Raw genomic sequence first — 14,092 nt, 5'->3', positions numbered from 1 at the left:
GAACTTTTTGCTACAGTCAAACCTTGGATTAGTGACATATTTTGTTAATAGTGACTCATCCTTGAGATATATGTCACGGAACTTTCGTTGATTCATAATTGTTCGACCAAAGAGACTATTATTTAACAATTTGTAAAAGTCTTTTTCGAAATCATTATTAGCCCTTTTTCGTTTTTCAATATTAAAATTAATATAGGGTGCAAGCCATTTTGATTGTCTAAATTTTAAAATTCTATGGTATTTTGTAACAACCAACCCCAATTCCTCATATTTTTGTAATGCTTTATAATGTAAAATATATTTAGTTTTGTCATTTAAATTTGGTATTAATTTCCCATTCATTTTCTCTGGTGCCAATGGATAGTCATTATGTAAATCATGTAAGCTTTTATCATATTTTAAATCAACTTCTAAAATGTAACCAAACTCATAATTTTGATTGTATTTGTAGTCTATCTCATTAGTCCAACGGAATTCATCCACAGGCAGTGGCTCGCACATTGCTGTAGAGTATAGCGAGTTACAATCTAAATATATTAAATACACACTCTCTTGATTGGGATCATAGTGTTCACCCATATATCTATTATTGGCTTTAGCATAACGTGTGGAAATCATACTGACTCCTCCTCTGATTGCACTTTCTATGAACAAATGCATGTCAATATCTTGAAATAATTGTAATTTTATACCAGTCATTCTAAGACAGGCCTCCCATGTTAATCCAGGAAGTGAATACATATGTACGGGGTCAAGTTTATAATCCTTTAAACACAGGTCTCTAAAAGTCTCAAAGACATCAGCCAGTAGCAATACATCTGTTTTAAGATATAAATCATGATATTCTTGTAAATTATTTATATTAAAATGGGTCCAGACATTTTTAGCATGTTCATATTCAATGGGAGAGATATGTTCTTTAGTTAGAGTACTGTAAAATGCTTCAATTGGGGGTAGAGACTCTGCAAACTTATCTGGTCCCGTCATATATTCATAGGGAAATACACCTTTACGCTGTAGTAGAGGATTGTCTATGAATCTAAATGTATTTAAATTGGAAGCCAATTTATATAATGGAAGTGACAGAAAGTTATAGGAATCTAAAAATATTAAATCATCAACAGAGAATGAAATGTACTTTTCCATATCTTTGGCTATGCAATTTAATTTACGATCATATTTTCCCAAGTGTTGCATTATTAAATGTCCATCGTAATTTTTCAAGTTATGGAAGAATACTGGGATTTTCTTTGTTACTTTATAGTTTAAATTACAATCATTGTGGGCAGCTCCACGGTATCGGCCAGATGAATGACAATGATCTCGCACCCTATCAAAATATAGGGGTTTTTCACAAATATGACAATGCGTTGAGTTTTGGAAAGATGCCTCTTGTTCAGGAGTCATTACAAGAGGAATATATATCGACATTTGACGTTTAATGAAGTCATAAGTCTCAAATAACCTTTTGAAAAATACATCCATAACATTTGCACCACTATATAACTCTTCAGAAATAATCTTAGAATCTCTCACTACAACAAATGCAAATCCAGATGGAATATGGTTGTTAGAGTTTATAAAGCACTCAAAATCAGCATAAATTACAAATGGGGCTTTAAGTTGATATTTATAATTTTTAAATTGTAATGTATCTTGTTTCGACATTTCCACTCGTTGGGCATCAAAGTTTTTACAATATGTTATATGACGTTCTAATTTATCATTAGTGTAAAAATGTTGCAAACACAACTTGCAAAAATGTTTCTTATTCATATGTTTTGTAGAGTGGAACATTAACTTATTAAAATCACAAATTAAACAGTAATGTGATTTACGACCTTCTTGTAATAATAATAAATCTACATGAGTATTACTATTTAGTTTGGTCGTTCTTAATGGATATATACATTTCTGGTCTTCAACTCCAAATACATTAACACTTATATTCTTATTATTCTGTCTTTCGAATTTATCTATATCAGATATTTTTACGGGATATTTTATATTTGTCATATTCAACTGTGTTTCATAGGGTGCATAGCTAGAGACTCTTTTAACATTTTGATGTGTATTATTCATTGGATATAAAGCTGCTAAAATTGACCAAAGGAAGCATTTATTGTCTGAATTTTTTATATTTAGAACTGCTTTTGTCAATTTAATACTTTCTGGTGTGGGGATATATGACTTTGGAGTTAGGGGCTTATACTTATAAACATGCAGTTGCCAATATTTAGTATGATCATATATCCATCCACTGCCTTGGGCTTGATATTTGTGCATGGATGCATCAATCTTTAAAAGTGCATTTTCAATTTGGTGTATTAAATCTCTTTTCTCAATAGTTAAGGTGGTAAGGCTTCTAAAATCTGCAATACATTCTTTTTCATTAACTAATTGCCCATTTTGATCCATTGAATATTTTATAAATTTAATTCTCCTTACTAAAGTCCATTTTATCGGAAGAGGACAAGACTGAAGAGTATTTTTAAGTTCAGTTCTAATCGATTCACCAACAAATTCAATCATTGTATATGGACAATTATTGCAAGAATTGACATGTCTTTTAAAATGACCAACCACATTTTTCTTACAAAAATTACAATTCTTATGACTTTGTAATATATGCGATTTTAGAACCACATTATCATCACAGATTAAATCACATACCTTGCACAGTTTCACCTTCATTTGATGTACTAGCTTGTAGTGGCGGACCAAATTGCTCTTCTTGGACAGCGAGGCGGAGCAGTGTTGACAGGTCGGCATCACGCACGAGAATGAAATATCACCCGGATGCCACTTCTATATATAGGCTCGTCCCCGGTGACGTCACACGCCTGGGGATTCCCCAGTCGCATGACCGCTTCACTTGGCCCTTGTGACAGTGCCCATAAAACTATCTAAAAACGCTTATATCTCGAAAACGGCTTGAGATACGGCAAAACGGTTGAAATTCTGGCAAACGTAGTGGGTGTCAACTTTTGATTATAAACAATATTACAACATAAAAAATCAAAAAGTAAGAAAAAAATTTAACATTATTTTATATGGGTAGGAATAAAATTTACCATGAAAAATCGTCTAAGTCCGTAAAAACTATCTAAAAACGCTTATATCTCGAAAACGGCTTGAGATACGGCAAAACGGTTGAAATTCTGGCAAACGTAGTGGGTGTCAACTTTTGATTATAAACAATATTACAACATAAAAAAATCAAAAAGTAAGAAAAAAATTTAACATTATTTTATATGGGTAGGAATAAAATTTACCATGAAAAATCGTCTAAGTCCGTAAAAACTATCTAAAAACGCTTATATCTCGAAAACGGCTTGAGATACGGCAAAACGGTTGAAATTCTGGCAAACGTAGTGGGTGTCAACTTTTGATTATAAACAATATTACAACATAAAAAAATCAAAAAGTAAGAAAAAAATTTAACATTATTTTATATGGGTAGGAATAAAATTTACCATGAAAAATCGTCTAAGTCCATAAAAACTATCTAAAAACGCTTATATCTCGAAAACGGCTTGAGATACGGCAAAACGGTTGAAATTCTGGCAAACGTAGTGGGTGTCAACTTTTGATTATAAACAATATTACAACATAAAAAAAATCAAAAAGTAAGAAAAAAATTTATCATTATTTTATATGGGTAGCATGCATTTTATATGTGGGAGCGCGCACGAGTTCGCGTACAAACCTCGCTTGATTTTGTGAATGGATGTGGATTTGAAATAGTAATAGTGTTATACAATGGTATTGAACATTTATATAGGCTTGTATAGGCCGAGAGCTGGATTTTTAAAAAAGTGGTCAAAAAAAGCTCACCATGTTATTCTTATGGGGAAAACGTGCCTAAAGTGTCATAGGACCATCATATTGCCACTACTTATGAAGGCCAGAAATATAAAAATACAGTTTTTATATTTTAAATGTTCTACTAAACATGATAAGATTTTAAATGTTCTACTTAGATAAGTTCATTAAACTCACAACTGAATGATAAAACGATGTTTGTAGTTGATTTGTTTTAAGTGAAGCAAAACTACATAAATATTGTGATTTACTACAGAATAAACACAAACAAACTTGTGACCTTCTTGAAAAAAAACAAAAAAAAACATTAAAAACACTGGTAACGCAGGTTCATGATTCATAATACTTATATTACATTCCATTGCAAATGGGTTTTAAGACCCAGACCAACTAATTAATATTACAGTATAAGGATATAAATGTATAGATACTAGTTTATGGACTTATTATTATAATATACATTGTATAATGTAAATTTAACTTAGTAAATAAGTTATACGAAATAATTGCTTTTTACAATATATTTTAAGTATGCATTCCAAAATCTTGACTATATTAACTCATACTATATTTTTTTGTAATCTGTTGAAACACGACAACACACGGCTCTGGGCTGAGTTTTGCCCCAAAATAGCCATTTCGGAAAATGTAACCCAACCAAAAAAACTTTATTTTTATATATTCGTAAAACAAAATTAATCTTAAAATACCATACAATAATAGGATAGAAACAATTGAGTTAATTTAAGTTTACCAAACTCTTAAAATGCAGTTTTTTTCCAAACGCAACACAAAAGTTGAAGTCTCAACTTTTAGACCGTACCACTCCTCTAAAACGTCTCTATTTTTTGTTTTGTGATTGGCTCACCTTCATAATATGTGATTGCGAAGTATTGCGCCTTGTTATAGTGTTTGATACCTCATTTTTCAGACTCTTAAGTATTTTTTTGTTGTTGTAGCAATGATGAAGTGGTGTTTTTGTTTCATTTGGTGATATAAATCAGAAATCAATTTTGTGTAGGCAAAAATAATAGTGAAATTCAAACAATCAGAACAATTTTGGAATATTGGATACAATTATAGATTTTTTAACCCTTAATCGATCCAAAGAAGCTGCAAAAATGTAAACTGTTTACGTTAACTCACTAATCAATTGTTTATGTTCTGTGTACCTAAAACTTATGGATTTAACATGAGAAAGATAGGGAATGTCGGATTACCTGTCAAGGCAAGCTTTACAACCACTTGGCCTGCTACTTGAAAAGATTATTTGACAATAGTTTTACAACATTAATTGTACCATACAAGACAAAATCATATAATTTTACCATGGAGTTAAGTTATAAATGTAATTAGAAAAAAAATACGGAAAAAAAATTTTTTGGTAAAATATTTTTTATTTTACTAATAGAAAGTTTCTTAAAGTTGATTTTATACTTATTCATATTGACCTTAAAATTTAATATAATTAAAGCTTTCTTTAGAAATCTAAATAAAATATTAAAATATTTTTAATATTAAATAATAGGAAAGCATATTCGTTAAATCCTGTTTGTATGTAACTCATATAAGAGTATAGGATAGCGTAAGAATGCTTGGTAAAGCAAGATTTGCTTCCTTTTATCACTTGACAACAATGAATCGAAATTTGTCTAAACCAACTACAGTATGGTCCAATAAACTCTTATTGATTCTCATTGATAAAATTAACAAACTCTTAACGACACTCGAAATTATTTATAAAAGCATGTTACTTTTAAAATATGTGGCTACACAGCTAATTACTGTTAAATTTGAAAACATTTACTGAAGGAAAGGTTGTCACACTTATTCAAATGGAGCAAGTTTATGGAGAAAACTCAATTAAACTTTAAAAAGGAAACCGAAGAGAAGTTCCTTTGTGAAGGTACATGAAGCTGCAAGTTGTTATCTAACTTAGCAAGTTTTATGACTTCTCTCTTTCTCACTTTTAAGTAGTTGTTTGTCCACTTTAATATGATGCAATATTTTAGCATTGTTTAAAGTTTTTATACAGTTTGAAACAGAAATAGGAGAGAAACAGTGCGCAAATTGGCCATTTTAATAGAGTTCAACATTTATTCAACTTTATTTTTTCGATACAAAGTTATGAACGATACTGTACATCAAGACGAATATAATATTCCACACAGAAAAACCAAACCCAGTAAAATAACTAACATGATTTTAATATAAAAGGGAAACTACTTTGGTGAAAAAAGTTTCTTTTATTCCAAACTAGTCCATTCTATGGCATTGTTCTATGGATGCTCCGTACTACTCTATGGTGCAAGTTTAGCGTGGGAGTTCCGGTTCCGGTACGTTCCAATGTCACGTTGGTAGCTATGGGGGTTAAATACTTGCTGCTATCAGTAGACACCTGCGCTTATCACCATCTCTCTCTATCTCTCTCTCACAGCTGACAAGCCATGGTGTGTCACAGTTTACTGTATTGTGCTCTAGTGACAGTCTCGTATCAGCTGGTCCATGCTGCCTTCACTAACTGTAAGTATTACCAATTGATTTTGGTAAGCGAACGTTTAAGTATTGTAAAACTTGAAACCAGTTTTAATGTTGTTATGTTGGTAAAGTAAGTAGTCCACTTGATTATTTTTTTGTCTAAAAACTTAATAGGAATCAACAAAAGGCAATATAGTGAATCCAGACGGAACTAACCCCCAAATTATCTTTAGCTAATCGATGAGAATGAAATAAATATAAATCACTTGTGCTTAATATTTTTAATTTTATATGCTTTCTTATGTTGTAGAATAGTTTGCAAAGTGAATTAATTTGTATTATATAAATGGTTAGACATTTTGCCAAAAGTCGTTTTGGAATATTGAATTATTTATTGCTTATTAAATCTGCATTATAATTTTAATGAAAATGACAGTTCGTGCTGTCTTATTTCAGTATATTTTTTAAATGATACACTGTTTAATACATTAGCAAATTAAATTGCTTTAAAACATTTCTTTTTATATTGTTTCAATAAAATATATAAAGATAAAAAAAACAATTGCTCTTTGACATTATTTTAATGGATAATACTATGCACGGCATCATTATCTTTGGAGTTGACAAAAGTAAAGTTTTCACATTTTATTACAGTAAACCCATAATGTTTTGATAACATTTTTTTTCGTGCTAACTGTTCGTCACATTTTAACAATGTGACCAAAACCCAGGTGAAATGTTTAGCATAAAAAATAGAACCACTTAATGAGGGTAAGTCTTTTTTCGAGATTTATTTAAAGAAGCATTTGTGGTTAAGAGTCTAAAGAATACATTTCAAGGATTGAAACTCTCTGGAAATGCAAAAGAGACCCTCTCCAGATATATATTACAATTGCAGTTTTCCCAACATAATTAATTGTAACCTATCTCGTCAACATCAGCCTGGGAATGAAGCAGTTATATCAGTGTTTTTTCTGTGTCTTTAGGTCAAAGATCCACAGGTTCATATATTAACAATCTACATTTTTCATACCTGCTTTTGTAATTACAGCATTTCAATATGCTGTAATTTCTCATACCTGAAATTGTCCGTTCGTGTTGTCTATAAAGATTGTAAATGAGGCCTAATAGAGGCATAATGAGGCATAACTCATCAGCAATTTCAAGCAAACAAACCTTCATTCTTATACGTTTTGAAAATCTTTTTACAAATATATTGACATTAAAATGATAGTACAAATTTTAATCAGTTAGTTTTAATATTATCGTTAATACTTGCACTTCTTAATTTAAAACTCCCTCCGCAGAAATCTACATTATTTTCATGTTTAATCTATGTTATTAAAATTGTCATATTGTTACTAGTGAGAGACATAAAACATTATTAATAATTTAATAATCGATTAATTAATTTACAGTCGCGGATACGGAATGTGGAGTCTCCAGTCGTAGGGCAGCAGCCAGGATAGTTGGCGGTGTCAACGCCTCACAAGGGGAGTTTCCTTGGCTCGTATCACTGAAGAAGGGTCGCAATCACCTGTGTGGAGGAACTCTCATCGCCAGCGAGTGGGTCCTCACAGCAGCCCACTGCCTGTGCAGGTTCGTATTCACAGTTTGTCAAACGAGCTACAAGGAATTGAAAAATAGGCTTATCAATGTGGTAATATGTAAGGAAAATTAATTTTAAAATGTGTGAATACAAATTTCAGAAATTAGAAAATTAATTATGAACAACAGTAATACATAGATGATTTTGAAATATCAATAAAACATCTGTAGTCCTTTGAAACAATAAAATATCTTCCCTAAAAGTTTAAGTTTTGATTAGGCTTGTAGATGCTATGTGGAAGTAGTTCTGTCGTTTTTATCATAAATATGATGGATCGTGGATGTTAGTTTCATCTACATGATCTGGAAAGCTATGTTGTTGCTTTAAATTTTCCGCAGTTTTTTTGTCACGTTTTTTTGTCTCTGCTATAGGGGTTTTTATTTTGGATTGTCTTGTGTTGACTTGTACTTTGATTGCATTCCTTTTTACTTTCCCTTCCGGATTTGGTGTTTGTAATCATCATGGATTATTGAAGGCGATTAGCCTCTTTGAAATTCAATTATAGTATCCAAGACTCAATGTGTAGGAAATTATACTTAAAACAGCCATATTGGTTGAACAGTTGCGTAGTGGAAAGATTGTTGGGATACATGGACGATATCATTTGCACAATAATAGATAACCAGTAATAAACCTTATTTTAAACTTATACAATCATAGTCTGAATGAATCTTGTAGATGGCCGCATCATTGGATTGGCCAACGACTAGACATTTTTTGTACACCATGGCATCTCCGATCGTGGAACCCTACTCTTAAACTCTATTAGCCTTCTACTAACCATACATAATTAATATGCGTACATGATAGTCTCTTTAACTTTGTACACTTTGCAGCGGGTCGGAGGTGATGGATGCCAAGAACCTCCGGGTGGCTGCAGGAGTGCATGACCTCCGCCAAGGTCGCGACCTGGACGTTCCTGTGGCACAAGTAAAGCTTCATCCTCAATACCGCTGTGACCACTACCTCCATGACATCGCCATGTTGAGGCTAGGGGCGGTGGTCTCGTGGGGGCCTAACGTGTTGCCTGCGTGTTTTCCCCTGCCCACCCCTGAACAGACATTTGCGGATGTGGAGGCCGAGGTGGCCGGCTGGGGCTGGACAGACGAAAACTTCAGCAAAGGTCAGTGAAAAGGTCTTGTCTAGTAGAATACGTAATTCAGAATGGAATACGAATATTTAAAGAATTGCGCATAGAAAATGTGACTGAATTTGGCTAACTTAGGGATTAAAGGAACTTGCCAAGTTATTCTAAGACTTTTCTTCAATTATGTTGAAGTTTAAAGCGCCTTTTGATTGTTCATAATGGGATAACGATAACACTTATGATGATTGAGCTTCAAAAATTAATTCGAAAACCTTTTGTCATCACCTTGAACTACATCACACAATTTATTGCCTTCCTAAGTAATAACTATTCCGTCTTTATGAGCAGGTAAATAAGATTCCCTAAATGTATAAAACCAATACTATAATTTGTCATTTTAATATTTATAAGGATGTGTTATATTTTTATTTGATGTGCATAGTGCATTTACTCATCACGTGATTGTGCTGTATACATTGCTATTAATAACAATTTTCCCTTGTCCAAGGTTACCGATCGGACGTGTTGCGCAAGGTTCGATTGATGATCGTAAACAACAGCAAGTGCCAGAATTGGTACAGTTCCCAGGGCAAGCGAATCAAGATCCAGGCAACACAGATGTGCGCAGGTGTTGAAAATGGCGGGAAAGACGCTTGTCAGGTGAATTGCACTTATTTATTATAATGAGATTTCTTATGAATAACAGATTCCAGGTTGCCCGTAGCGATACAAGTGATTAATTCCTACGTGTATAACTCTATATTCTTCTATCCACAGGCGGACAGCGGCGGCCCACTAATGGTGGGGGAAGGAAGCGACTTGATGGTGGTGGGAGTAGTCTCAGCTGGGATTGGCTGTGCTCGACCAAAACTTCCTGGATTGTACACCAGGGTGACTCACTACCTGGACTGGATCGGACAGACTATTAGATCTTAGGCAGATATGCTACATGTGTCGGCAAATCCACAACTGTGATATAGCAACTGTACAAATTAGTCTGTAAAATGGATGAGTGTAGATAATGTAAATAGAGGAAGAGTTTAAATGGATACTTACTATTATTTTTACCGAATACATCCCAAACTAAAGCTTAAAAACATGCTTGTTAAAAATAATAACGGTTATTGTAAAACTATCAATTTTAAAGGTACCGTAATGCAGTAATAATGCAATACAACAGCAACGCAATCAGCTGCAGTAAATGTGTACTATTTTAGGATAACGCCATTTTGGTTTGTACTGTACTTCAACTTGGTAGTTTGGTATATGGTTTCCTTTAATAATTTTGCTTATAACTTTGCACTAAATGATTTTATAAAATGTTTAAGCAGTGCCACAGTTATCGAGCTACCAAACTCTAATACTTGTGAAGTATAAGGATATAACAAGTTTTACTGAGTAGGTTCCACAGGTTGAGCCTAATGATCACCTTCAACTCAGCATTGTATTGTATGCTAAACTCGCGACATAGACCCAGTGACACACTTCGTCCTAATCTAGACTGCTCCAAGGTTACTGATGTACGATAAATCATTATGTGTGAATTAGAAGAACACAAATACTTGTGATAGATTTTCGAACTAGATTGATATTTAGTCTTAATATAGGTCATAAGAACAACAATTAGTTATTTGTTTTCCAGCTTTGTAATATGTATCTGACTATTTATAGACAAAAAACTTTCATACGTTAACAGTATCAAAACGTATTTATCTATCAAGAATCTGTGTATACAGAATATGCACACTATATGTATAAATACGTGTGGCCATGAACTCGATAATTCAAGTAAGTTTGGTTTGATTTTAATGACATTTGGCATGGACGTCTAAGGCCATGTTGGGGTGTAATAATTGAACACACAAGAATGAGTTTGTGAACTAGCAAGATTGAATTATGGGAACAGGTATGGGGTTTTACTATTTTTTTAAAAGTTTTTTTTTCATTTTTACTCTTAAACATAAAATGCCTAATTTTCATTACTGCCACTGTATAGAGTTTAACAAAATAAAAATATTAGTATATTGAAGCGTCTTTATGAAGTAAAAGGTTTGGAAGAAAATTAACGTAAATTAAAAATGTTTAGGTTCCTTATAGAGCAAAAAGTATATACTATAGTTTGCTTCTTTAATATACTTTGATCATAATGCAAACTCATTCGTTTCGAACTATCCTATTAACATTTAAACAAACAATTTTTTATTTCCCTATCGCAAGAAAAATAAGCCCTCTTTAAAACTAATAAGGAACAAATGTTATAGGTAATATTTTAGTAACCTTCCAATTAGACAAAATGTAAATTGACTTAGTCTTCAGGTTTACTACAGTGGGGGCGTTTAGTTTTAAACACCTAAGAGATTGTGTCCTCTATGATCCCAGCACTGACACTATGATCTAGCAAGGCTACACTATTACTCTATAATACTGTTGTGAATCAATACTATAATTCCTTGGTTGATGTGAAACGTTTCAAGCAGAACTAGAATTACATCGTACTGCTAAATGTATTTGCGGTAACAGGACGAAACCAACGACATCGATGACTTGTATTCATAGTTCCAACCGGCTTAGGCTCACCAGTAAAAATAAGTATTTCCTCAACAGTCTACTTTAAATTGTCGTAGGGTAACATTAAAAACCTATTAGGGGACAAGGCAGATATGAGTTTTCATATATCTGAAATGCTTGATCCTTCATCAAGATTTCTACATGTTGTTTTTACGTTGTTAGTTTTATGTAGAGTTTTTTCAGCTCGGTGAATATGTACTGAAAACAGAATTATATAATCTGTTGCTTAGAAACATTACAACAAGAAACAGTCTCCAGGAAAATTACAAGTGAATACATGACCACGACTTCAAGAAGACACACCAGCAGACATACACTATAACACATACATCATGACCTATTATGAGCCTTACTCCTCAGACATGTATGGTTACAATGACCCGTACGGTTACAATGACCCATACGGTAACTATGACCCCTACGGATACAACGAAAGCTTTGATGACTCCCCACCCCCAGAACCGAGTAAGGATTGGGTAGACGTACCAAAAGTAAATCGATCTTACGTGAGAAAAATACCTAAAGAACTAATTAAAGCAGAATACGAACACTTAAGAGGTGAAAGTTTATATTACATAGAAGCCATGGTTGAGTTCATAGATCTGAATGATGAAATATTGATTAGCCCAGAGAAAAATAAGAAACGTGACGGTAAAACAGTTACACAATTACAAATATTGAGCCTTCCAACAACAAACCCTTCTACTGTTTCTAAGGATGAGTCACTGGATATTAAGAAATCAGTTACATCACATGATGTAGTGATCTTACCATTATTGGAATGGTTTCAAAACCTGTTTGCTGATTGTGTTAGACGAGCTGATGAATCAGATAAAAGAAATGAGAGCGAGGAGAAAAAAGAGGAAAATGGCGAAGATGGCAAGGAAAGAAAAAAATCAAAAGGGAAACAAGACGGGGAAATAGTAGATAAACCAACAAAAAAGTCAAGGACGAACGTCATGGAAGGTAAGCTTTCATGTTTAATAACTCATAATTTTGATTGGATCTAGCGCATATCTCTGCTTAAGTGATACATACAAATGAACTAAAACACGACGGTGGTTGTACATTGTGAACTTAATGAACATTGGGTTTCCAGGTAATAGCGTGTTGCTGTTAACAACCGGATTAGAAATGATCCAGAGACTACAAACACAACTAGTAACGGTAGAAGTTGGAAGAAGTGACGTCACCATCCAAGAGGTCGTGCCTCTAGGGGTCGCTTCAGTTAGACTTCCAGAGACCTTCCATCAAACTGTCCTTCAGCGGGCAGCGATAAAGAAGTCTTTCATTGTACCTATACTAGGAGAGGAAGGTGCAGAAATAGGTGGGGTGGGATTAACGATATCACTAGTGTGTTTAGGCCAGGGGCTGGAAGTTGGTTATTTAGAAACTCCGAAATTACACGGAAAAGTCAAGTTAATAGAATCTTTCACCCAAAATGTGGCTGAATCTACTCTAGATCCACCCATACATCCAAGACTGGCAGTGAAACTGATGAATTTGGAAGCACCTTTGTACTTAAACAGAACGAGTTCTGAGATACTTCAAGATTGTTTGGACAAAAATCGTTTGGATGGTAAAGACATGATTACGTACAAGAAGGGGAATTGCCGATGGTTGGAAATCGCCAGAGAATTATCAAGTACTCCAAAAATGAGTTTGCAAAGTATGAGTTCGTGTTCGTTTGACTTTGATGTATTATCTTTACCAGATACCTCTGGGTTTTGGTCTTTCCTAAACTGTCCAAGAGGTAGGACGGATCCGGAACTTGATATACTTTGGAGGAAACTGAAACAACAGTGCAGAGGTATGGGAAATGAACTACAAAATGTAGAAAACAAAAAGAAAGCACGGTTCGAAGAACTTGAAGAACTTTTGAAACAAGACAAGGGAGAGGGCTGGGAAGATGAGAGTGAGTCAAATTCGTCGAGACTTTCGAAACGGGGAACACGAAGTTCTAAGTCCCCAAAAAGTTCACGTAGGAAGAGCACTAAAAAATCTTCACTTTAATTACTGTTAATAAATGCATAATATAAATACATAAAATACAAATTAATCAGTTATCATCATACCACACTTGAGGATTTATTCTCTCATCAACATTGTTGTGTTTGAAGAAGACAAAGAACAAATACCGCGTTGTTACGTTTAGGCATGTTACAAACCTTAATAATAGTTAAAACCAAATATTTAACCGCCTACAATATTGACATTGTGTAGACAATTGAACATATTTTATATCGAAGTATATCACAGGCTCATTTAGTAAGGGGTATAAAATCTCATACTCTAAATAACGTAAGGCTTTTTGAGGTAGACAGTAGCATATTTTTATTGAAACTTTAAACAGACTATAAGTCCAGTCTTCGTATTTAGTCAAATGTGAATAGGCATTTATAAATTAAATTTATCCTCTGCAGCTATAAAGTTCTAAAGAGTTTAGAACGAATAAGACATTTGGAGGATAAAATTAAAGTTTAAATTTAGTTATTTGTTATTCCTGGCTCGTCTCAAATTACTGG

The 14,092-nt window shown here is 33.3% G+C and overlaps 2 protein-coding genes across 2 annotated transcripts; both read left to right on the top strand.

Annotated features, from left to right (window-relative positions):
- The first annotated feature begins 6,272 nt into the window (after positions 1 to 6,272).
- Positions 6,273 to 9,935, top strand: LOC129000257 (trypsin-1-like). The gene is made up of 5 exons (XM_054427218.1): positions 6,273 to 6,348; positions 7,722 to 7,902; positions 8,749 to 9,035; positions 9,508 to 9,659; positions 9,777 to 9,935. Exons 1-5 carry the CDS (start codon positions 6,273 to 6,275, stop codon positions 9,933 to 9,935), a joined length of 855 nt encoding a protein of 284 aa, XP_054283193.1.
- A 1,880-nt stretch (positions 9,936 to 11,815) lies between these two features.
- On the top strand, positions 11,816 to 13,621 carry LOC128999678 (uncharacterized). The gene is made up of 2 exons (XM_054426300.1): positions 11,816 to 12,533; positions 12,667 to 13,621. The coding sequence occupies exons 1-2, from the start codon at positions 11,900 to 11,902 to the stop codon at positions 13,578 to 13,580; spliced, it is 1,548 nt and encodes a 515-aa protein (XP_054282275.1). The 5' UTR covers positions 11,816 to 11,899; the 3' UTR covers positions 13,581 to 13,621.
- Positions 13,622 to 14,092: the final 471 nt, after the last annotated feature.

Source organism: Macrosteles quadrilineatus, unplaced genomic scaffold (genome assembly GCF_028750875.1).
Source record: "Macrosteles quadrilineatus isolate MER2022 unplaced genomic scaffold, UCM_ALF_1.0 Scaffold_8__2_contigs__length_117827958, whole genome shotgun sequence".
Lineage (NCBI taxonomy): Eukaryota > Metazoa > Arthropoda > Insecta > Hemiptera > Cicadellidae > Macrosteles > Macrosteles quadrilineatus.
The sequence above is the reverse complement of the archived record's forward strand: the minus strand, read 5'-3'. Positions and strand labels throughout refer to the sequence as shown.